This window comes from Spermophilus citellus (assembly GCF_964194105.1).
Source record: "Spermophilus citellus genome assembly, chromosome: 19".
NCBI classification, from domain to species: Eukaryota; Metazoa; Chordata; class Mammalia; order Rodentia; family Sciuridae; genus Spermophilus; species Spermophilus citellus.
The window spans coordinates 2333839-2359266 of record NC_138201.1 but is presented as its reverse complement, the minus strand read 5'-3'; the positions used below and the strand labels follow the sequence as shown (position 1 = coordinate 2359266).

Sequence of the window (25428 nt, the reverse complement as noted above, 5' to 3'; positions counted from 1 at the left end):
GTAGGAACAGGCGCAGAGCAGCCGGGTCACAGCCGTGGGCAGCTGGGGCTCCGTCACACTGGGAGCCTAGGAGGGGCCAGGACAAGGAGCCTCGGCCTGTTGTGGCCTCCTCTGGTGGAGACCGTCCCTGGGGTGTACCGGCCTCCTTCCCTTCCTGCCTAGGCTCTTCCTGCTGGATGTGGGGCCACCTCCACGGCGTTGGAGAAAGTCCTACCAGCAGAGCCATTCGGGAGTCTGAATCGTGGCTGTGGCAAATCCAACCACAGCTGCCGATGAACACAGGAGGGAGGTGGACCGGCTGAGGGGGCATCTCTGCTGAGGCTAGGACAGAAGACTGCCCATGAACTTCCGCTGGACTCTGACAAGCATGGAGTCTACCATGCCTGTCACCACGCCTCTTCTATCACGGACCGACACTTACTGTGCTCTTGTACTGAGTCCCCCGGGAACTCCCGCCTTCATGCACACCAAGACAAGTCTTCCCATTCCCCTACCCACAGGGAAACTAAGACCAAGAGCGGGGTGCCCAGAGTCCCTCGGCCACCAAGGGAAACACTCAGCTTCAAGTCCAGGCCTTTAAGATTCGGGAGTCTTCCTCCTCCTTCATACTGGATAGAAAGGGAAAAGCGGACTCGCAACCCAGGCCTCAAGAGCACTCAGGACCCCTGCACTCAGTACTCCTCCCTCCCTCCTGCTCCTAACACCACGCTGGGTCTCCTTCCACCCCTGCAGCACCTGCAGCGAGAGGCAGGTGGTGTTTACTCTCTGCCCCTCACAGGCCTGGTGCTCTCCACACTGCAGGAGCCCAGGAGCCCCGCAGGCAGACGGACTGAGGATTGAGGAGGCCGGGAGCTGGAGAAGTCCTTTGCTGAGCTTGGGGCAGCTGCACGTTTTCCTTGCTCAGCTCTGCACACACGTGTGCACACACACACACACACACACACACACACAACCTTCTGCCTGGCCTCCCCTCCGAGTGTCCAGGCCGTGCTGGAAGCAGCATTTGTGACTGTCCCTGTGTCTGTGACTTGACAGGTCCCAGGAAGCCTTCGGCGGGGCCAGACCCTGGACGAGGCTGTGTGTTTTATTTGGATGCCTCTCTGTTTTTCTGCTCACTTTCCCTTTCAAGGGGTATTTCTGTGAGTCATCTGCTGGCTCTTCTTCTAAGTCATCTGATTTCCATTTAGATTTTGCTTCAAGATGGATTTTCTTTTACAGCCATCTCAGTTGCACTCGACTGGCCGGGTACAGGCTAAGGGCTGGGGTTGGAAGAGTCACTTGATGTGGCCGCCCCTCTTTCTCTAGTGTCCTCTCTTACTTCTAACCCTTCACCCCCTGCTCAGTTCTGCAGTGGGCTTACCTGACATCTGCCTGGCCGGCCGCGTCCCCCGGCGGACTCTGTCCTGGTTTGCTGGACGACTGGTCACCTCCCCACATGCTTCCCTTGCTCCTCTCCTGCTCCTAGACAATGCCGAGGACCTGGGCCTTCCAGACCCCTAGGGGCAGGCTCTGGGAGCAGAGTGACTGTGTCCTCCTGGGTCTTGGACAGCCTGCTGGGCCCGCTGCTGTGTCCAGTCCAAGCTCCTGGTGAACACGTTCCACCTGGGTGACATGATGTGGAACCCTGTCTGAGGGTGTGTTTGCTCCACTTGAGTCAGCAGACAGGGCCTGGGACATGGGACTGTCATGGGTTCGGATACAGGGGCAGCAGGGGACAAAAAATGGCAGGGAGAGGTCTGGAGTCACCTCTGTGGATTGATGTAGACAAAAGTTTTGAACTTAAAGTGTCAAGTCCTAAGCTCTGTTTGGATGTTCACCATGAAGACAGGGACTTGTGGGGCCCCTCTGCTCACGCACGGGGCAGGGCTTGGGTGGCCGGCCTGGGTTGGGTCCAAGCTGTGACACTCATCATCCAATCTTGGCCAAACCCCTGAGCTCTCCAAGCCTCCCTTCTGCCGCTTGAAATGCGCATGACAAACATTTGATGCCTTGAACATGCAGCTTCAGAGGGATGGTCACGCAGCCCTGTGGACACTCACTGAGCTGCAGACTCCAAAATGGCTCGTCTTCTGTGAATGTCACCTGCAGAAGATACGCTTAAAAGAAATAACGTGTGGGGAAAGTTCCGATGCCAAGCCGAAAGTGCACGCCCTTCTACCACCAGGGACCCTTTCTGACGGTTTCCAGGGGGGCTTGATTGCCACTGGCCCTGGTTTCCTTCTAGGTTGGACGCCCCAGGGCCCCCGTCTGCATTGCTGAGTGAGTGGCGCCCCCTGCTGTCCAACAGTGTCCTGGCCCTCAGTGCACCAGTCTGGAAGGTTTGCCCCCCAATTCCCTGGGTGAACTCGGGGCCATGACGTGCCCGGGTCCTCCTCTTGGAGAACCCAGTGCAGTGGCCTGTGGTGGGCTCCTGGCTTCTCTGTCAACAGTCTCCCTGGGTGAGGGGGAGAGCCATGCTAGCTCCCTGTGACGTGTTCCCCACACTGGACTTCCGTGACCACAGATCTGCCACACGTCCCACAGCGGTGCAGCAGGTGAGGTGCTCGATACCTGCTGCCTCTTCACGGCATCCTCTGCCGTGCGCTGCACAGGACTCGCTGTTCCCACTTCACGGGGACGGACACCCAGATGCAGAGCTTCTTCCAGGTCCCAGAGCTCTCCAGGGATGGAACCAGAGCCCAATTCATGGCCACCTGACTTTGTCCACCAAAAATAAAGCCCTTTCCACCCCATGGCTGAAGCCCCTTCCCTCTTTGTTCCTACTTTCAGAGACGATCATGTCATTATCATCCTTTCTCTCCTTCCCTCTCCTCCTGCACAAGCTGTTGGCCTCTTCCTCAAATTCACCACTCATCCACTTCATTTATAGCTCGTCTCTCGTCCCCCCAATGGAGCAGCAGGGAGGGTGGGCATTGAGGCCCAGTGCTCACTGGGAGAGGAAGGGGCTGTGGTACCCTGAGACCTGAGTGGACAGGCCTGGGGGCGTATGTGCGAATGGTCATGAGAGGACCCTTGCACACTCGTGGAGATGGTTCCTGGTGGGGCACCTTCTGGGTAGGGTCACTGCCTTCCTGGTTTGCCCCGTCCCGAGGGATTCCTGGGAAGCAAGCTTCCAGCCTGACCACTGGAGAAGGGCCAGGAACATAGGGTTGAATTGTCAAGTCATGGCTGAACGTGTCGACTTACTGGGTTCTCTGGACTTGGCACAAAATAGGTATCACCCCATTTCTGCTCTCCCGCCCTTCACCAGGCCACCATGCTCGCCTTGGGGGTGAGTCTGCCACCTGCTCTGCCTGCTGCCCTCCCCCTCCAGTCTGCCCACCGCCTTCCACCCCAGGAAAACAGGCCTCAGCCCTGCCCTGCACCCCACCCCCTCAGGACCACCCCTGCCCTGCTGCGGTGCTGACTCCCCTGCACTGCAGAATTCAGGGCCTCCTGGCTGCTCAGGCCTCAGCCAAGGACAGTGGGCTGCAGCTCAGAGCCCACTCCACTGGTCTCTAACCTCAGGCAGCGGCTCAGGCAGTGGCCCTCACACCCCATCCGGAATGCCCAGGGGCCACTGCAGCAGCCTAAGGGCACCAGCGCTCTCCTCTGCCCCCCGCTGGGCTCCTGTGCACCTGCTGCTCACTGAGGTTCCCAACTCACACTCCCCCCCACAGGCTGCTGGCCCCCCTTGTTCCTTGACCGCCAGGTGCCCAGAGGTGAATGCCAGCACCCACCGGCACCTCCAGTTCAAAACGCCTAAATGGACACGTGTCACGTCAGTAAAGGCTGGAGGAGGGAAGAGCTGTCCCACATGTGTGGGGCAGAAGAGCTGGGTTTTTTAAAGATGGAAAATGCCATTTCAACCAAGTCCCTGCAAGATTGTGTGTGTGTGTGTGTGTGTGTGTGTGTGTGTGTGTGTGTTATTAAGAATTGAACACAGGGGCATTTCACCACTGAGCCACATTCCCAGCCCTTTTTGTATTTTATTTAGAGACAGAGTCTTGCTAAATTGCTGATGGCCTCACTAAGTTGCTGAGGCTGACTTTGCAATCCTCCTGCCTCAGCCTCCTGAGCCGCTGGGATTACAGTTGTACACCACCACACCCAACCCTGCAAGGTTTTTCATGGCACTTTTTAAATGTCACAGAGATAAATAAAGAAACATGCCAGAAGAGCCAATTTGGACAACGGAGCTCAGAGGCAGTCCTGGTAAACTCATCAAGGTGTACTTTAAAGCTCTACATGTGCAAGCAGGGTGATGTGGGCAGACACAGTCACACAGCCACAGCCCAGCGCCGAGCCCAACAGTGGGACCACAAACACGTGAAACTTGAAAATCTAATACGAGGGAATCTCATCATAAATATGAGCATTTACTACAGCGCAGGTAGCATTTCAAATCAGAATAGAATCCGTGAATGTTGAAATTAAAGGATGAGGGAAGCCCGGTATCTGTTTAGGAAAACAAATATGCACTCCTATACATTTAAATCCAAAGCATGAAATAAAAATATAGGACATGTTTAAGATTTTTTGCAGGGAGGGCTCATCTCTAGGACAAATGAGTAGCACTGGGGTGCAGCTAGGTGGCAGGGCACACGCCAAGCATGCACGAGGCTCTTCACAACCGCAAAACCCACAAGGAAAACTAGAGATGGGATTTATATGTGACTGCTGTGTGACAAAGCACCACAAAAATCAGAGACGGGTCGGTGGGGAGAAAGTATGTGGAACATATATAAGTCAGCAGGACTCATATCCACAACCAGGAAGTCCAGCTTCTAAATCAATGTTAATAAAATCTGATGGAAAAGTGCACAGGAGGATCTGGGGAGTGAATTCACCCAAAAGAAGCCAGGGAACTGAGCTCCCTAGAAATCAGGAGGATCCTAAACACACCCCAACACGGAGGCAACTCAATGGTTGTCGGTGCTGTTGGTCTTTTGGGTGATGAACAGTCTGTCATGTCCCACTGGGTGTCCAGCTCTGAGCACAGGAACCAGCACCCTGCAGGTCACAGGCTCAGTGGATGAAGGAGCCACGTCGCATCCATCAGACCAATGCTGCGGCTTGGGTCTGGGAGGTCCCAAGGCCCTGTGCTGAAGGCTAGTCCTCAGCTTGGCAGTGGGAACCTTTAAGACAGGCCTGCTGAGAGGCCGTAGGCCACCAGGGCACACCCAGGGGGGTATCCCAACCCCCTTCCTGTCTCTCCTGCTTCCCAGCCTCTGTGGGGACAGCAGCCTTCCTCCAGCACAAGGTCCCACCCCAGGCCCAAAGCAACGGGGCCAATAAATCCTGGGCTGGCACCTCTGATGCTGTGATCCCAAACAAACCTCTCCTCTTGGTATTTTTTTGCTGCTGGTAATTGAAGCCAGGGCCCTGTGGGTGGTAGGTACCTACCATACATTCTCAGTCCTAACCTTTCCTCCTGGTAAGCAGATCATCCCAAGCACTTTATTACAGCAGTAGATCATACTTAGTAAAGCCCTAGATCAGTCTTAGATCAGACTAAGATGACCAGAGATGGGCTACTGTCTAGCCCATCTCCTCTCTCCAAAGACACAGCCGCCCATCAAAGCCCCCAGTTGGACTTTTGACAAAGCGCCACCTGCTGGACTCCCCTCACAGAACTCGGCACAAGCTTTCCCCTGAGAGTGCACGGAACTGGTCCTTGTGGACAAAAGCCCACTGTGAGTCCCAACCCATCCCACCTCACACTGGTGAGAAGCGAAGCTGAGTCTGTCAAACAGCTACAATCCTGGGCCGCTCCAACGGGCAGCTCAGGAGCCTCATGCAAACAGGGAGGGTCGACATCTCACCCCGGCCCTTGCTCCATCAGGACGTGACTTAGGGAGAACTGGAGAGAACGGTGGGCGTGGACAGTGACCACTGCTTCTTTTTCTCTCGTTTTTAGCATTTTGTAATATGGTTATTTTTCCTTGTCTTTTTATTTTTTCTTAGTTGGTTTTTTTTTTTTTTGGGGGGGGGTGGTACTGGGCTTTGAACTCAGGGAGCACTTAATCACTGAGCCACATCCCCAGCCCTATTTTGTATTTTATTTAGAGACAAGGTCTCACTGAGTTGCTTAGTGCCTCACTGTTGCCAAGGCTGACTTTGAACTCGAAATCCCTTGCCTCAGCCTCCTGAACCACTGGGATTACAGGCGAACACCACTGCACACAACTTGCCTTGTCTTTTGAGGGTTCGAGTTTTTTGGTTTGCATATTTGTGTTTGGTTTTGTATTATTTTCATTTGTTTATTTCTCATTTCTCTTTCCCTCTTGTCTTCTCCTGCTAGCAGCCAAATTTCATTGTTCTCTCTTCCTCTTTCCCAATATTCTGCTGCTTCTGTTTTTCCCCTCCTTCCTTATGAACATCACCTGCGAGGTCTCTTCAGCATTCTCTCTGTTCACTTTTGGAAATGGTGAACTCTTTCCTAACTCCCTAACACATTTTCTTTTCTCCTAATCAACTGTATTTTTGCCATTTTTCAGAACTCGAACTCCTGCCCCACCATTAGTACCAATGTAATCATTCCTGCTGCAGAGGATACAGTTGACACCTGCTGTATACTTAAAAGCCAGATCTCCTTCATGGTCACTGTTTTTACTGTTGATGATTGCTGGTCCCCTCATTTCTGTTCTTTGGGGGTAACTAATGTTGAAGAGCTCGTGGTAGGATCTGGTATTTACTTCAACACTGTGTATTGTTGGCAGTGGTTATTGATAGTGTTTGTTTCACCCTATTCTGTTAAAGGTGAACCTACAGGGACCCTAACAGTTCACAGGTTATATAGACCATGCTGCTGACCTAAATCCAACCAAAAGACAGTGTGCCTTGCTCCACACACAAACTAGTGACGCTCAGGCTTCAGCTATACTTTAATACAAAGAATAGACGAGACAAAAAACAAAACTAATGATAAGACTGTGTAATTCCCACCCTATTCAAGTTGGGGTGGTCATTAATATGCTAGACAACATAGTAGACACCTGCTCCTGCTGTTGAATTCCTGATCTAGTTCATGTTTTTGTTTTTGTTTTAATTTTGGGTACTATTCGATGCTGAGCCCACCATTGCTATATAGATGGCACATAGTGTTACAGATGTCAAAGAGGACACCAGACATTTACATAAAGCTGACTTCTTTTGCTGACTTTCCTGACACCCCCTCCAAGAGGGGCTGTGAAGACACTGGGACCCTTCAAGATCACAGAACTCCTGCAGCTCAGAAATACCCACATCACAACCAAGCAACAGAGAATCTCATCCCTCACACCATCGAACCCCACCTGAGCCCTGACGTTACTCCAACTCAAAGAACTGAAGAGACAAAAGCCCCAAACTAGCCACCAGGACCCAAGGAAGTGATCTCAGGTCCCACCTGTGGCTTCAACTCACACATCAAAAAACAGAGAGAAGTCTCAGAACAGATAAGATAATCCCACACCAAAGGACGTAGGTGCAAAAGAGGAAAGGGGAACCCAGCTCAACTGACGTGTGAGTCCAAGACCTCTGAAAGGAAAGAGGAAGCAGGCAGGCAGACCTCCTCCCCAATCCACGGTCCCCAACAAGTGGCCACACTGATATCAAAGTGTATGAGATCCCCCCAAAATGTCATGAAAAACTGATTGTTAAAATAGTCAGTAAACTAAAAGAAGATCTAAGGAAGGAATTAAGACAACAGAGGCAGGAGATGTTTGTATTTATTTAATAAATAAATAGAAATAGTGAAAAGAAGACAGTGAGAACTCCTAGAAATGAAAGACAAAATCAGCCAATTTAAAAGTTGACTTGAAAGCATCACTAACAGATTAGATTATGTAAAAAATACAACCTCAGCCTTTGAAGAAATTACTTCAGGCCTTGAAGACAGGGCGTATGAACTTATGTACACAGAATGCAAAAAAGGGGAAAATAATAGAACATGACCAGAGAATACAAAAACTCTGACAACATTAAAATACCCAACTTGAGAACAGAAGAGAACACAGAGCTGCAAGTTAATGGTGTAAAGAACATTTTCAATAAGATAATTACAGAAAACTGAGACAGGCATCCACATACAAGAAGGTTACCAGATCCCAAACAGACCCAGTCAAATGAAAAGCTCTCCAAGACATTTCATAATCAAATACCTAATGTAAAAATAAGGAAAGAATTTTAAAAGTTGCAAGAGAGAAACATCAGGTCACATTTAGAGGCAAACCAATAAGACTCACATCTGATTTCTCAATTCAGACCCTAAACTCAAGGAAGGCCTGGAATGAGATATTTCAAGCCTAAAAGAAAACCACCACCAGCCAAGGTTACTGATTATTAAAATATCCAATGCTGGTTATACTCAGCAGAACTCACTTTCAAATTCAAAAGAGAAATAAAAGCTTTCCATAACAAGAATAAACTAAAAGAATGCATGAGTACCAATCCAGCACTACAAAGAATGCTCCAAGATAAACTGCACACAGAGGAACTAAAAAACAATTCCCAAAGTTCATAGAGGAAGTTTAATAGAAGAATAACCCACTAAGTGAAAATCAAGATAAAATATAGCAAAAAACCAAAATGGTAGGAAGCCACATACACATATCCATAAACATGCTGAATGTTAGTGGTCTCAACTCCCCAATTAAGACACAGATTAGCAGAAAACAAAGAAAATTGATAACAAAAATTATCAAAAAACAAGATCCAACTATATGCTATTTACAAGAGACTCATAGATTAAAGATACCACAGGATGAAAGTAAAAGGATGGAAAAATTGTTCCATTTATAAGGACCCCCAAAATAAGCAGGGGTAGCTATTTTCATATATGACAAAGGAGATTTTAAGCAAAAATTAATCAGAAAAGATGGTCACCTCATCTTGGTAAAGGAAACAATCCAACAAGAAGCTATAATAATAGTAAATACATATGTCTCAAATGTCAGTGCATCTAATTAAAAATACTCATGACATTAAATCCCAGATAAACTCCAACACAATAATACTGAGTGATTTCAACACATCCTTACCACCAATAGGTTATCAAAACATAAAGTCAATAAAGATACTTCCAACGTAAATAACACTATAAATCAAGTGGAATTAACAGACATCCACAGAATGTTTCACCCCCAAACAGCTGAATTTGCCACCTTCTCAGCAGCACATGGAGATTTTTTCCAAAATAGATTATATTCTAGGCCACAAAGCAAATCTTGGCAAATTAAAAAAAATCAATATAATCCCATGTATCCTATCAGATCAAAATGGAACGACACCAGAAATCAACAAGTAATAAAAATCATATAAATACATGGAGATTGAACAATACTCTTAATGAAGAATGAATTAAAGAAGAAATGAGAATAGAAATCAAGAAATTCCTAGAAACAAGCAAAAACAGAAATACAGCCTATCAAAACCTATGGGGCAGTATGAAAGCAGTTCTAAGAGGAAGATTCGTAGCACCGGGTGCTTACGTGAAAAAATTAGAGATCCCTCATAAATAAGCTCATGCCCCGCCTCAAGACACCAGGGTGTCTGCTCTTCCTGGGACCCACGGACCACTGACCCTGGGACAGGGGACGAGCCTTCCGTCTCCTCTCGTCCTCCATGTGTCTATCGCCCACACCTCCCTCTCAGAGGCCCAAGCCCCACTGACGCAGGCGGGAGACCTGGGGCTACATGTGGCTCATGGAGGTTTTTGGCGGTGTTAGCAGCTTTGGTCAACCCCAGGGGAACCTACCAGACACAAAGTGCCCAGAACCTCTGCCTGGGTGCCCTTGGCAGCCACAGAGTGAGAAGGGTCAAGCCTCGAGGTTTGTGGGCTCAGCTCAGGTCAGCAGCACCCTGGGAATGCCTGCTCGCTGTCCGTGGTGCTGAAGTTCAGACGGCGCTGGAGAGAAGCGAGCAATGGCAGCCTGTCAGAGCTGTGAGGCTTCTGCAGCCCCTCCCCCAGTGCCTCCTCCTGTGGGTGAGAAGGCAGAAGCCCAGAGAAGGAAAAGGTTTCTCTCTAGCCACACAGTGACCTTAGGAGCGGGCCTGGAAGCAGCCTCTGGACGCATGCTCAGACACAGCTGGTGTCCTGGAAACCCCCCTGGGTGACGTCCACTGCTCAGAGTCACCACTGGCTCTGAAACTCCAGACAGCATTGCCCGGGATGTGGATCCCACAGAGCTGCGGGGTGGCCCCCAAGATGACAGGCAGGCCCCTCTCTCTGTGGCCCATCCCCAGCTGCTCTCCTGCCCTCTCCCCGGCCGCTTTTGCAGCCCTCTGCAGATGGGGTGCACACTACAGCCTGTGGGCCAAACGGGGCACCCTCCTGTCTTTGCAGAGCCAAGCTCCTAAAGTGTCACTCAAAATGGCAGAGAGTCATCAAAGGACACGGCTTCCTCACAGTGAAAATGTGTGGCATCCTGTTTCCACGTCCACTAAGTACTACACAGTGCACCCCACCTGGCCTCAGGTGGTCAACACCTGGTTTTAAATGACAGTGACAGCGTTGAGCAGCTGTGACAAAGGACATATGGCTCTGTAAACCACAAGACTGACTGCCCAGCTCTTCACAGCAGCACCTGCTAAGCCCTGGACACCCCGTGGCCACTACAGCCCCAGGAGCTTCGCAGGACCTGCCCTGCATGGGATGCTGCTCCTCTGAGGGCCACGTGACCTGTCCCTTGGCCTCTTCCCAACTGTCACCCCTCACTGGGACTGTGCCTGCCATCTCCCCTACCTCTACAGACCCCCAGGACACAGGTACTCCCATTTAACTTTTTCCATGTGGACTTAAGCCATCTGCCGTTGCCTGACCGATGTACAGGTACCGTCCCTAGAGTCCCAGATATGAATCATCATCATCCCTGATGATCCCTGCATCCAGGAGAGGACCTGGTACACAGTAGGTACTCAGAGAATGTTTATTGAATGAATAACTGATTCTACCGTAGCACAAGGAGTAGGCCCAGAGGATGGGAGCAAATCACAAATGTGACCCTCCCACAGGAAGTCCTGTTATACTTTTGCTCAGGAGGGGCAGCACCCCTCTAAGCCCTGGACCACAGCCTGCAGGGGACCCCCAGATAGGGGGAGAGGGCTGCTCCTTCCCTGGGGCTGAGCTGCTGCTGGTCCACACCATGACAGCCTACTGCTGGCTCAGGACAGAGGTCCAAGCTCGACCTCTGAAAGCATCACAGCAGCTCTCAGGGCCACACGACCAGCAAGTGACCACAGGCCTGGACCGTGAGTCCTTGGCTTCCTTCGAACCTCATTTATCGAGCTACTCACTTCTATGGTACTTCACAGAAGTGTGGGTCTGCAACCGCTGGAAACGTGTCGAAAGGCCCTTGAGCACGGAGACAGGAGACCACTGAGCCAGATGTCCTGTCACTGAGTGGCAACTGGACGGTTCTGGAAGCAAGACATGATGAAGGTGAATTCCTCTGCCTCACCCACAGCCCTGGGGACAGGAGGCTCCCTCCATGTTCTCCCTCTCCTCCTCACAGAGATTCAGCGCAGCCCTCTCAGGTCGGATATCGGGAGTGACGGAGGGAAGCACCCGCCCTCTGAGGCAAAGCCTTTCCCAAGAGCCCCCCAAGCTGACTGATTTCATTAAGTCCATCTTGGATAACCTGTGAAGAGGGGAAACTTCCTTCTAACACTGATAAAGGGCTCGGTTAGAACAGCCAAAGAGGAAGGGACCCAGAAGTCTAGGCCAGGCACCCCACCTGGCCCCCACCAGGAAACACTCTGCACAGTGGCAGCTGCAGGGGAGGACTTGGAAGCACCTGGGCTGGCCTGTGCCCTGCTCGCGGCCCTTGGAGCTGTCTCCTCGTTTCTCACAAGGCTCTTCAGAGAAGGCCTGGAAGAGCCAGCCTAAGCCAAAGCCACCCAGGCCCTCTTCTGGGTCACCCAGAGTAAACGTTGCTGTCTGTCATCTCCTTATCATGCTGAATTCCCACCCCTCCTGTGATCCACCTGCCATCTGTGATCATGGGGTGCACGACAAAGGGCGGCTTGTCCTGCACATGCAGGAGTGTGCCCGCCTCTGTGGGCCTGGACAGGTCTCTCCAGCAGGAACGAGGGGGGGTCCCCCAAGAACTTCCCCTTCCCTTTGTCTGGGGCCACTGCTTAGGCAGTTCTCCAGGGCTCTCCTTACTTGCAAGTAATGACCCTTGGGAGAAACCAGAAACCACATTACAAAGTTTTGTAAATTAGAAAAATAACAACGGGACCCAGTGCAGGTGGGTGAATGAGGGTTCGTGGGGATTTTTCACCACATCTGGACACGGAGTCTGCCATATGGGTCCTCTGGGACAGGAGGGGAAAGTGACGTTGGGGGAGGGCACTTGGAAGGGGCTCAGCCACAGCTCATTCCCTGTCCATCTCTCAAATTGGGGGTACTTCCAGCCCTCATCAGCCTCCTCTGGGAGCCACTGGGCTGGGGCTGTGCCGGCCACCCTTGCCTTTAGCTGGCTGTCCCCAGAGCCACCACCCCACCCCTCCAGCCTGCCAACCTAGAGTACCTGGCCAGGAAAGACTGGCAGCTGTGGGGGGAGGGCCTGGGCACCCTCCCCTGTGCTGGCCCCATGGACCGTCCTCCCAGGTGCTCCATGTCCCTCCATGACCTTGACCACCACCAGGAGTCTGTGGCCTGGCCCATCCCCTCACCTCCCAGTGTCCTGCTTGGATTTGGGTGTACACACCCAGGGGGTGACCATCTTAACCCACCAGTCAGGCTAGCAGGGTGAGGCCAGGAGTGGCTCCAGATGTCACCTTGTCTGGAGAGGCACTGGGGGCCCGGTGCTGGGCCACAGCTGACAAGCTCCTATCCACCTTCTGACCTTTCTTGCTTTGACAAAGCTGACCCTAACCCTGACCCTAACCCTGAGCCGGAGCCTGAGACACACAAAGGACAGAGCGTCCTGTCTGCAGACCTGAAGGAACAAAGGTGGCAACTATGGGGACTCAGCCCACCTATGCCCTCCCCAGGACGCCTCCGCTGGGGACTCTGGGGCGCAGGTCCGATGCCCCGCCCTGCCCAGCTCCTGGTGGCCTCGCCGTGAGGAGAGGACCACGCGTCACCGGGCGCGGGCTCTGGCAGCTACGGGGCAGGGGCAGCAGAGCCCGGCCTGGCCACTGGTCCCTCCACACCAGTGCCCACGCGGGTCCCCGCCTGACTGGCGCCGCAGCCTCACCCACCCGTTGCTCTCCGCCGCTCCATCACGGTCACCAGAGCGCTGGGCGCAGGCCCACGGCCAGGCCTCCTCAGGCAGCTCCCAGAGGTGCCCCCAGGGAGGCCAGGTCACCAGAGGCCTGGAACAGAGGCGGCAGGGGCCGTCCAGGGCTCTGGTCAGCGAGGCCTGAGCTTTCTCGGCTCCCGCGCCTGTCCATAGGCTCTGCCAAGCGTGTAGGCTCGTCCGGACCTTCCGTGAGGCGGGCGTCGAGGGCCAAGGACGGAACCCGCGGGGCTTTCCAGAGGGGCGGGGCTTTCCAGAGGGGCGGGGATTGAGGGAGGGGCGGGGATTTCCAGAGGGGCGGGGATTGAGGGAGGGGCGGGGATTTCCAGAGGGGCGGGGATTGAGGGAGGGGCGTGGATTTCCAGAGGGGTGGGGATTGCGAGAGGGGCGGGGCTTTCCAGAGGGGCGGGGATTTCCAGAGGGGCGGGGATTGAGGGAGGGGCGGGGATTTCCAGAGGGGTGGGGATTGCGAGAGGGGCGGGGATTTCCAGAGGGGGGGGATTTCCAGAGGGACGGGGATTGAGGGAGGGGCGTGGATTTCCAGAGGGGCGGGGATTGAGGGAGGGGCGTGGATTTCCAGAGGGGTGGGGATTGCGAGAGGGGCGGGGCTTTCCAGAGGGGCGGGGATTTCCAGAGGGGCGGGGATTGAGGGAGGGGCGTGGATTTCCAGAGGGGCGGGGATTGAGGGAGGGGCGTGGATTTCCAGAGGGGTGGGGATTGCGAGAGGGGCGGGGATTTCCAGAGGGGGGGATTTCCAGAGGGGCGGGGATTGAGGGAGGGGCGGGGTTTGTGAGAAGGGCGGGGTTTGCGAGAGGGGCGGAGCCGGGCCTTCTCACGTGCCCTGCCCCAGATTGTAGGAGACCAGGAGGGGCCAGCAGGACAGAGGCTCTTTTGTAGGGCAGAGGCCCCTGTGGGTGAACGCTGCCTGCTGATGGACCCCAGGGCAGCTCCATAATCAATTGAAGGCAGGTGCCCTGCCCAACTCTGCAGGGCTTTCTGGAGAGGGCCTGATCTGTGACCTCTTGATGTGGGCATCCCTGCCTCCTGGGGGCCTTGGAAGGACTGCAGAGCGGACGATGGCCCCACAGGCTCACCAGGGCCTGCTCCACAGCTCAATCACCGCCCCGCCCAAGTCCCCCCCCCCAGCTCCCCATGGTGTTGATCCTGAGCACCTCCTAGCACACCACCCACCATGGCAGCGGTCACCAGAGGACTCCCTACAGCCCATTCCCAGCAGGGGCTGGAGTTGTCCTGTCTTTGGGAGAGCTGGGTCTTCACCTGTGGTCCAGATCTCTCCGAGGTTTATCAGAACCAACTGAGGGGAGTCTCAGCCTCTGCTCCAGTCACCTCCCCTCAGCTGGCCTCGCAGCTGCTGCTGCCCCAGGGCCACGAACGTGTGGCTTCCTGAATGCTCTTTGCCTGGGGTTCTGTGCTGCTCCCTTCTGCGCCTCCTCCCAGCCCTGCCATGTGACATCTTCAAGGAGGACCTTGCTGACCCTCTTCTTCCGTGTGCATGGCCATCATCAGCCCAGATTCTGCCGCCCTCTCTGGCTGTGGTCTCCTCCGCGCCCACATCAGGGCCAGGCACCCTGTTGTACTAATGCTGGCCCCCTCTGTCTCCTCCCCCAGAACCTACAACAGGCGCTAGGACACGGCAGTGGCTCCATCCACATTTACTGGAAGCATTAGTTAGAAAGCTAGGAAATAAATGTAAGGTATAATATTCGATTAAGCTGAATTATTCATCAGTGAGCACCTTAATTTTTAGATTCTACCAACTACCAGGTTGAAGAAGCAAGTCGATAACATTCAGACACAGGAAACCCTGAAAATGAAAATGGTTCAGCCATTTAATTGAAATATAAGAAAATTTATTCCAAAGCCATACCCAAAATGGACAATGAAATGCATCCCCTTCAAAGTCTTAAAAAAGAAAAACCAGACTTGACATTTTAAATATTATAACAACTTGAAGACCTTCTTTGGTCCCACCTAAAAGTCTGATCGAATTCCATAACGAAAGTGTCAAATGTACATTCTTGTTGGTATAAAATGTATTCTAAATGCTAAATATTCAAATGGTTTTATTGTGAAATTGGGCTAGATTTCTGAAATTCTCAATAGTCTGTGGAGTCCCATTTCCACTGTGTTGTAAAAGCAGGTAAGAAGATAAATGGGTCACTCCGGTTTCAGAGGTCTCTACCTTCCTGATGTGGGCACAGCAGGGCCTGGTGCCGGGTACCTAGTCCTCCCACATGGGGACTTGGTGCCCCACACCAGTAACTGTGGCAATACCTGTCATTTAAAAATGCATGATGCTATCATTCCTTTCATACAATTTCAGAATCAAATCGGAGCTTTCCCCAGAGTGATGCACTGTTTTCTTCACAGATACCTTAATACATATCACTACTCTAGAAGCTTGTGCTGGTCCTTTAAAGGAAAGGTCAGCAAACTTCTGTCAAGTTCTAGATACAAACATTTTGTTTGGAACATCACTTCTCCCTTGCATGTTCTTTTTTTTTTTTTTAACAACTCTAAAATTTTAAAAAACACTCTTTCGTTTTGCTGTAATTTGCTAATCCCCACTTTAAAAAACAGAAGTAACTACTCTCCAATTAGATGACTCAAGTGTTCTTAAATGTGAACTTCACATTCTGGGTGCAAAAAAAAGTCCACAGCTTCTCACAGCTAAATTTGTAGTTCATGAACAGGAAGTAATGAGTCGGTTCCTGGAGTTGAACTTCATTTTGGTATTCTTTTTCATCGATATCACTTTTTTTTTTATGGATTTCATTTGATTGGATAATTCACATGTCCACCTTTTTATTGTCTTATTTTGTTAGGGGAAAACCTCTGTGTTTGGCCACTGAAATCTGTACAGACAGGAACACTTGCTGCTGATTTAAGTAGATGTGCTCACTTATGCAGCCACAGATACCTGCACAGTGGAGACCACTCTTTTTCCGGCAAATTCAACATGATGCTCTCCGCAGCCACAGGAGTCAGTGCAAACCAGCCACAACATTGGGTTTATCACAGAGTTGTTACTTTGAGGAAAACGTAATTGCAATATGCAATGTGTGAGGACCTGTTAACACAGTGGCAGGCTTCACTCAGGTGCTCAGTGCCCACAGCCTGGAGTGGGCTGGACACTGATCTGCAAGACATTCCTGTAGCCTGCAACTGAAAATCATGATGTGTGTGCGTGTGCGTGTGTGTGTCCTTTCCTGACAGTGTTATCAACAGATGACGGCAAGCAAAAGGAGCCATTCTTAATTTGCCCAAATACCAACAGGTCGGAATATTCTGCAGTTACAATCACAAGAAATTTTACACAAACATTTACAAGTTTTTAAAGCTGAGAAAATTGAAAACTTTGGTATTCCTAAGAAGAAAGCTCAATCACCCAGTTTTAAACTATAAAAAAAGTCCATTTTTCAGTGCAAAGTTATTGCTGTTGTAGCAATGACACAACACATGAAACAAAGACTAGAAAACACAAACGTCCTGGAAGTAGTTTGGCCTGGAAAAGGTCCCGTGGTGCTGTGTTGCCAGGTGGTGTGTCGGGCAGATCCTCTTCTTGCCCACAACCCAACGCCTTCATAACTCGTCGTGAGACTTCCTAAACGGCCACTTGGGGTGTTGCAGTACCTGGTCCGCAGCCTGAAGGACAAGGCGCAAGAATTCCTCTGCGTCGAAAGAGTAATTGTTAAACTTCTCGTGATCAGACAGAGTTGGGTGGTCACTCTGTGGGAACAAGAGAACACAGATCCACAAACTACTGAGGGTGGGCTTTCCTCACACCCAGGAAAATACTGGACTTTACCCAGGGCAGCCCTTTTCACTGAGGCTACACATCAGAGGTTGGCAAACTCTAGAACAGTCCAGTAGCAATCAACATCTTCCACCTGCTGACCATGTGACCATAGGTTCCCAGTCTGTCACTCAGCTCTCCACTGAGCACCCAGGCAGACCTAGGTGACACAGATGATACAAACAGAAGCGTGGCCACTCCCGGTAAAGTTTACTACCCAAAACAGCAGAGGACCAGCTGCTGAGTCCTGCTGTGTTGATCCACTCGGCCTTTCTCTGCCCAGATTTTATAAAACTGTCTTAGAGATATTAGAACTTTATCCAGTTTGCAAATGTCCTATATGATAACTCACTAGTTGGAGAAGAACAGTTTATTGATGTTCGATGATCACTCTGTTTTAATAAGCAGTCACTTTAGACTGTTTAAAATGATTTGAGTGAAGCAGGAGGCATCACAATACCACAACTTAAACTATACTACAAAGTAATAGTAACAAAAATGGCATGGTATTGGCACCAAAAGAGACATGTAGACCATGTACAGAATAGAAGACACAGAGACAAACCCACATAAATACAGTTATCTCAGACTAGACAAAGGAGCCAAAAACATACATTGGAGAAAAGACAGCCTCTTCAACAAATGGTGCTAGGAAAACTGGAAATCCATATTCAGCAAAATGAAACTAAACTTCTATCTCTCACCATGCACAAAACTCAACTCAAAGTGGATCAAGGATGTAGGAATTAGAACAGAGACCTGAGCCTAATAGAGGAAAAAGTAGGCTCAAATCTTCATCACATCAGATTAGGCCCCGACTTCCTTAACAAGACTCTTAAAGCACAAAAATGAATAAGTGGAATGGACTCAAACTAAAAAGCTTCTCAGCAAAAGAAACAATCAGTGATGTGAATAGATAACCTATATTTTGGGAGCAAATTTTACCACATGCATGTCAGATAGTGCACTAATCTCCAGGATATATAAAGAACTCAAAAAAAAAAAACACCAAAAAAAGCAAACAATCCAATCAATAAATGGGCTTAGGAGCTGAACAGACGCTTCTCAGAAGATATACATTCAACCATCAACTATATGAAAAAATATTCAACATCTCTAGTAATTAGAGAAACACAAATCAAAACTACTCTAAGGTTTCATCTCATGCCAGTCAGAATGGCAGCTATCAAGAATATAAACAACAATAAGTGTTGGCGAGCATGTGGGGGAAAAGGCACACTCATACACTGCTGGTGGGATTGCAAATTGGTGCAGCCAATATGGAAAGCAGGATGGAGATTCCTTAGAAAACAGCATTTGACCCAGCTATCCCTCTCCTCGGTCTATACACAAAGGACTTAAAATCAGCACACTACAGGGACACAGCCACATCAATGTTTATAGCAGCTCAATTCACAATAGCTAAACTGTGGAACCAACCTAGATGCCCTTTAATAGATAAATGGATACAGAAACTGCGGTATATATTTACATGATGTAATATTACTCAGCACCAAAAGAGAATAAAACATGGCATTTGCAAGTAAATGGATGGAGCTGGAGAATATCATGTAAGTACAAACTGAGCCAATCCCAAAAAACCAAAGGTCAAATGTTCTCTCTGATAAATAAATATTGATCCATAATGGCTGGGGGCATGGGAAAAATGGAGGAACTGTGATTGGGCAAAGGGGAGGGAGGGGAGGGAGGGGTATGGGGGCAGCAAGATGGTGGAATGAGATGGACATCATAACCCTAGGTACATGTATGACTGCACACATGGTGTGACGCTACATCATGTACAACCAGAGAAATGAAAAGTCATGGTGCAACTGTGTAGAATTAATCCAAATGCATTCTGATGTCATATATACCTAATTACAATAAATAAATTCATTTAAAAAATAATAATAAAATAAAATGATGGATCTTACCTTCTCCGGACGAAAGATTTTGTCCATCTTTTGCCAAGTGATGTAGTGGATGCCTCTCAGCCGGGCCAGGTCTAAGTAACAGCGTTCATCTTCACAGTTATATCTGGGGACACAAGGGTGTCACAACACCAGGCTTTGTCCAGGGTTTTTTTGTCCGGTCCACAATTCTATGTGGAAAAGACATGTAGCACCCAAATACGCTCTTGCAAAAGCTTTTGTAAACAGTTAGCAACAATGAAAAAGATGATATTTTTAAAATTCTCAGAGTTGGGGCTGTACTTCAGTGGTGGAGTGCTTGCTTAGTATGCACCAGACCTTGGGTTTGATGTCCAACACAAACAACAAAACAACAAACTCAATAAATAAATTCTCAGAAGCTTGCCTTAGCCTTTACAAAGCAGAGTAAGATCAAGGGGTGGAGGGGACTGGCCTTATTCAGTGGGACCCACTGCCTGTGAACTTGACACTGTCTTGAAACATGTTATGTCTTTGCACAGGTGGAAGCCCCCGGGTCAGGCAGCCAGCTAGCCAAGGCAGGAAGCAGAGCCTGATGCCAGGCTCAGGATGCCAACGTCCACCTTTCTTTGGTGACGTTCCTCTCCTTCCTCCCATCTTCCATTCTGCTGCCCCCACTAGGAGAAATGCATTGCTATCGAACTCACAACCATCTGGAGATCTCTCCAACACACAGCATTTAAAACGTCTCGCAGAGCACTGGAAGTTTATGACAAGGCTTCTTAAATAAGAGCCTCCTGTTTAAATACCGAGTCGCTTCCTTTTAAAAATGAAGCCATTCCACCAAGATATTCAGATACGAGGGGGAGAAATAAAATAACAGGGACTGCTGTCAGAGTGTTCAGAAGCAAAGATGGGACATGGTGCTGACCACATTGCGGGAGGGAAGACCACGTCCCAAGGTGACCACTGAGGTACAGGCACGCCCTGACAAGCATTTCCTCCATGGCCTGGACTTCCTGAGCAAGTAGCCAGCAAGCACTAGGGGAAGTGGCAGGCGAGGGCTGGGTTGTGCAGGAGACATACAGATTCCTTCTTTTGTAAAATCTTTCCAGTGCTGTGGATCCAACCCAGGCCCCCCACAGGCTGACGCAGTGCTCGACCAACTAAAGCCGGACACCCTCAGCTTTAGGTTCTCTCAACACAGTCATCACACTGACTGCTGGAAATGCTCACAGTGGGAGAGACAGGCATGAAGGAAACGGGTCACCCTGGGGAGCGAGCTGGGGTGAGCAGGTGAGCTGCTCAGAGGCACACCGACAGGCTGCGGAGGACCTCCCAGACTCCCGCAAGGCACCAGGTGCCTGGGAAGACCCTGTAACGCTCAGAGTGACAGTCAGCACTAGCCACCCCCCAGAAGCCCCAACACTCACAGTTCAAACACCACAGCCCAGTCGGGGAGGAACAGCAGGTGGGTGAGACCCGCTCCGTGCATCCCAATAAATATGTCGGTGTTGTGCGTGAACCTCAGCTGATCCAAGAACGCGAACTTTCTGTAATGTGTAGAACACAAGAGGGTGAGGAGCAGGGAGGAGCCCTGGGCTGGCGTGTGACTCCTGGGGACGTGTGTACACGTGCCTTTCCTGACTGAAGTCACACTCCACCCCTTCACTTTTTCTTTTTCTTTTTTTCTTTTTGCCAATTTCAAGCATACTCTAGTAATCAACAACTTAGTTTCCTAATAATTCAATAATTATAAGCTGTCTTTTTATTTTTTAATATGTTTTTAGCTGTAGATGGGCGCAATTCCTTTATTTATTTACTTTTCTGTGGTGGGGGGTCGAACCCAGTGCCTCCTGCATGCTAGGCAAGTGCTCTACCACGGAGCCACAACCCCACCCCTCACTGGTCTTTTTGGACTTTCATTTCTAAAAAGAACCTTGATAGCTACCTTATGCAGAAAAACCAGTGATGCATGACATCAACAAAATTATATAAATGGATATAATCAAAAAAGCATCCTTCACACCCAGGTAGATGGTATTGCAGGGCGAGGCTGTGAGCCTGAGCCTGCTCCTGCTATCATGAAAAAGAAATTAGAAGGGCTACAGACGCCATCACATGGCAGCAGCAAACTGAAACTGCCTCAGGGTAAGAAGAGGGCTCTCTAAAAATGAAAATGAATTTCCCCTGTGTGATGTGAGTTCCTCGGTGCCATCTGGACACATGGAAATGCTCTCGGATTCCACCAGAGTACCTTCCTGCCTTTGCCGCAGGTGTGTGCTTTAAACACCGACAGATGTGCAAACTCTGAGCCAGACATCAGCCCAAAGCCGTGATTTCAAGGCCAGCCTCAGCAACTCAGGGAGACCCTGTCTCAAAATTTTGAGCCAAACATCAGCCCTAACATCAGTATTTTCATTTCCTTCAAAATTATGTAATGGGAAGGGACCCAGCTACCTAACCATGAAGCTCCAAGTGAGAAATTCCAAATGAAAACCTGGGTCTGCACTTTTCCTGGATAACACCGTGGTGTCACAACGCAAGCCCAGGAGGCCGCACAGAGATGCCCTGTGCCCTGGCCCTCGCCACATCTCCGGCCTGTGTCACACTGGGGTCTGACATTCCGTCCAGGCCTCTAAGCGCTAACGGCTCCCCTGGAAGAGGGCTCTCCATCACCACAGCCGGGGAGAACGTGTGCCACCTGGGGCTGTCACTTACCCGTACTTGTAATCCACAACCCGGACTTCAAACATAGGCACCGTCCTCAGCTTATTGGCGAGCTGGAAAAACGGGAAACGGTGGGGACTTTTCTCCCTCCTTCCCTTCTAACTTTCCTCCTTTGGTTTTGAAGCTTCTTGCTTTTGCACGTGGCATCGTTCAGGTAAGAAGTATCCTTCGGGGCCACTGTACGGAACTCACCTGAGCTCTAATCCTGGCTCCACCCTCTGAACACCCACGCCCGCCCCCAACCCCAGCTTTGTAGAGCTTTGTCTGAGGCTGAAAGGAGTCCACCCGGGGCACAGGTGCTCAGCATGGGCAAGTGCCACATGCCACTGCCCACCGCTACAGTATTAGCCGCCACCTAGAATGTTCCAGTCATTCTGCTGGTTTTCTTCCTACCGTCTCATTTCAGAACCAATCATCAGTGACACCCTGGAGCCCAGGCTCTGGAAATACTTATGTTTTGGTGGAAAAAAGTGTGGAAGCATGATTGACATGTATCCAAAACGTGGCCAGGGTTCTCTCGGTCCCAGCAGCCACAGTGACCCAACGCTGTGGGTCCCGCCGTCCAGTGATTTCTGCCCTGTGTCACGTGGCCTTGGGGCACAAGTGACACTCCACAGCAGTGTCAGGGTTTACAGGGCACCAGACGGCTAGGTTGGCTCTGTGGAGAGAGCTTGCCCAGCAGGCAGGAAGCCCAGGGTTCAGCACCCAGACCCAGCAGTACCGTAAACTAATCTTTCAAAAACGCATTGATGGGCAGGCATTTGTCTTTGGTTTGTTTTTTTGTGGTGTTGGGGATTGAACCCAGGGGTACTTTACCACTCTTTTACATCCCCACCCCTTTATTAAAATTTTCAGACAGGGTTTCCCCAAGTTGCTGAGATTGGCCTTGAAATCACGATCCTCCTGCCTCAGCCTCCTAAGTCACTGAGATTATAGACATGTGCCACCCCACGCAGCTATGCAGGCATTTGTAAGTACTTTAAGTCATTTTACTTAATTCTCACACAAAAAAAAAAATCACACCAAAGCCTAGCACAGCACAGGGGTGCATGCCTGTAATCCCAGCAATTTGAGAGGCTGAGACAGGAGGATCCCAAGTTCAAGGTCAGTCTAAGTAACTAAGTGAGGGATACAGTAACTAAGTGGGGATATAGCTCAGTAGTAAAGAACCCCTGGCTTCAATTCCCAGCACCAAAAAAAAAAAGGAAAGAAAAAAATCAGTAAATACTATGAAGACGAAGCCCATTTATAAATGAGAGTTAACTTCCTCAGGCCCTCCCGGCTGGCAAACGCAGGGCCAATCTCAAGTCTGGGACTTCTGCCCCCCAGAACCCGTGCTCTTACCCAGTGCATGCTACTCTGCTGCTACGGAAAGCCACAGGCAGTGACCGAGAACCACAGCCCCTCACACACTTGGTCCTCTTGGACCCCCAGGAACATACTGCTCGCATCAAATTGACCCATGTCAATACTTCGTCCATCAAAGTCTGCCCCCCCCCCAGTCTTCCCAAATCTCTTCTGCTTCAGTCCCACTCACCTGCTCAAGCTGAGAGCCTGGGGGCACACTCGGTTCTCCACACCTCTCCAGCACCCTGGGCCTGCCTCTGGAACTCACCCCGCGGGCCACCATCCTCATCTGCTTCACCCTCCCTCCCTCCCTGGGCTGCGGATGCCATTCAGCTCCCGCGCACACTCCCGCAGCCAGAGTGACTGGCAGCCAGGGTGACTCAAGGGTACATAAGCCACCGAGTCTCTGGGGTGTATTTGTCTTCAACACAGGGCTGCAAGAAGTCACTAGGAATCCAGCAGCTTAAACAGCACAGTGCATCCTTCCGCACCCAACAAGGGTGTCGCAGGGCTAAGGCAGGGTGCTGGCAGGGCTGCGTGCCTATGGGAGACTCCCCTCCCCAGCTCCTGGAACCTTCCACGGCTGAGGCTTAGGCCCTTCCCCCACCTTCACAGCCAGCACCCCGAGCCTCCCTGATCCTCCTCCTCTCCCTCGCCTTCTCCCTCCTCTTCCCCTGCAAAGAAAGATAAGCTGAGATGTGAACCCAGCCAAGGGAAGAGCTCCCCGGGCAGGGGCAGAGGTTGTGGTGGACGGTGGACAGAGTTCCAGGCCATCTGGGATAGCTGCCCAGTGAGGGATCCAGGTGGCCTTCCTATTCTAAGGCAGCACCAGGACGCTGAGTCCACCTGCTGCTGCAACTGCATGTCACCCACCCTATTCATAGGACCCAGGGCTGAGGACAAGGCAGACGGACAGGGGAAGTGATCCTGCCCACCACACCCTGCTCAGGGCTCTCAACTGGAACAAAGTCCAGGTCCTGACCTGGGTCCACAGGCCGCACCACACCCCGCTCCTCTGAGCTCCTCTGACATCCCCAGCTCCCTGGAGATGCTGCAGCCACGTTAGGTTGTCCCCATTTCCAGAACAACAGAAGCCTGTTCCACCGGAGCACCCCACCTCTGCCCGGGAGGCTTTCCCTGGCTGGACTCCACTCTGATGAAGGCTCCTCACGGGTGGCCCCTCTCCACGTTTCCCTTCACACCTCCCAGTCTCCACCCAGCACCTGGAGAGCTTCCTGCACGCACTCCGGCTCCTGAGGTCCCCCCACGGGCTGACCTGCCTGTTCCTTGTCTGTCTCTCCAGCTCCACGGGGCAGGGACCCTCCCTATATTCTCAAAGCCTGGCTCACAGCAGCTGCTCAGCGGGTTTCCTGTGTGTGCTGGGATGGAACCCAGGCCTGCCCTGAGCTGCCTCCCAGCCCTCCACAGGCTTTTATGGACCACACTGCATTCTGGAGGCTACTCTTGGGGCCCGCAACTCTACAGGCCTGACTCGGCCACCTCACTGAGGAGAAAGACAGTTTCGTGACCTGAGCTGTGGAAAGGGACTGGGATGCCAAGAGGCGAGCAATTCCTAAGACAGTCCCAGAAGTGGATGGAGACTCTGCACCTGTATCTGCTGCCAGGGCCACAGTACTGCCACACGCCATCAACCATCTCCCAGAGACGCCCTGCAAACTGCCCCTGGCTCTCCTAGAGGGCGAGAGCTGCCACTGCGGCCGTGGTGTGGCCTCAGGACTCCAGTTCTGCCGCCCTCCTGGCTTAGCCAGGGCTCAGGGACACTCGCAGCACAGCAAGCTGGCCCGGGCAGAGGGTTGTGTGGGGACTTCCACCCACCAGTCAAGTCCAGCAACTCGACCTGGACAGGCCGTCAAGATGTCCAAAACCCTGGCAGCAGAGTTTCAAACTGAAGATTCTCAAGCAATGTGGAAACACGCCGCCCACTGGTCAGGCGGTGAATTCCGTGGGAGGATATTAAACAAGCACATGGAAAACTAACCTCATCTTGGTTCAGTATTTTGCGATATCCTGTGCTCCGGGAGAGAATGGTGACTCGAAGTTTTCCGTCCTGTAGTCAAAACAAGAATGGAAATAATGGCACACGTGTCTGGATGGACGGTGGACACCCGGACCTAAGATGCGGTTTCCACAGGAGAAACCCGACCAGGACACCCCCGGGACGGTGCACGTTTGGCCGGACTCTCCACCTGTCTCTCGGGGACCACAAGCGTGTCCCCCTGAAGAGCACAAGTGGCATGTCTACACAGTGGAATGTGACTCAGCCCCAAGAAGGAACGCCACCCTGCTACGGGGGACACGGTGGATGAAAATGGAAGAAATGTGCACAGCGAGGCCCAGAGAACGTCCTGCATGTGCCCAGAAGCTGATCTCCAGAAACAGGGATAGAACAGGGGACACCGGAGGCTGGGAAGTGGGG

The 25428-nt window shown here is 51.3% G+C and overlaps 1 protein-coding gene across 3 annotated transcripts in view; it reads right to left on the bottom strand.

Moving 5' to 3' along the window:
- Positions 1–15057: 15057 nt before the first annotated feature.
- Positions 15058–25428, bottom strand: part of EOGT (EGF domain specific O-linked N-acetylglucosamine transferase) — a 29875-nt gene continuing 19504 nt past the window's right edge. For all 3 annotated transcript variants that reach the window (XM_081276293.1, XM_081276291.1, XM_081276292.1), the window contains 5 exons: positions 24991–25059; positions 21636–21697; positions 20348–20467; positions 18960–19062; positions 15058–16958 (listed from right to left, as the gene is read on the bottom strand). In XM_081276293.1, coding sequence (XP_081132419.1) covers positions 16812–16958; positions 18960–19062; positions 20348–20467; positions 21636–21697; positions 24991–25059 — 501 coding nt within the window. In that variant the 3' untranslated portion in view covers positions 15058–16811. The remainder of the gene's footprint in view (positions 16959–18959; positions 19063–20347; positions 20468–21635; positions 21698–24990; positions 25060–25428) is intronic.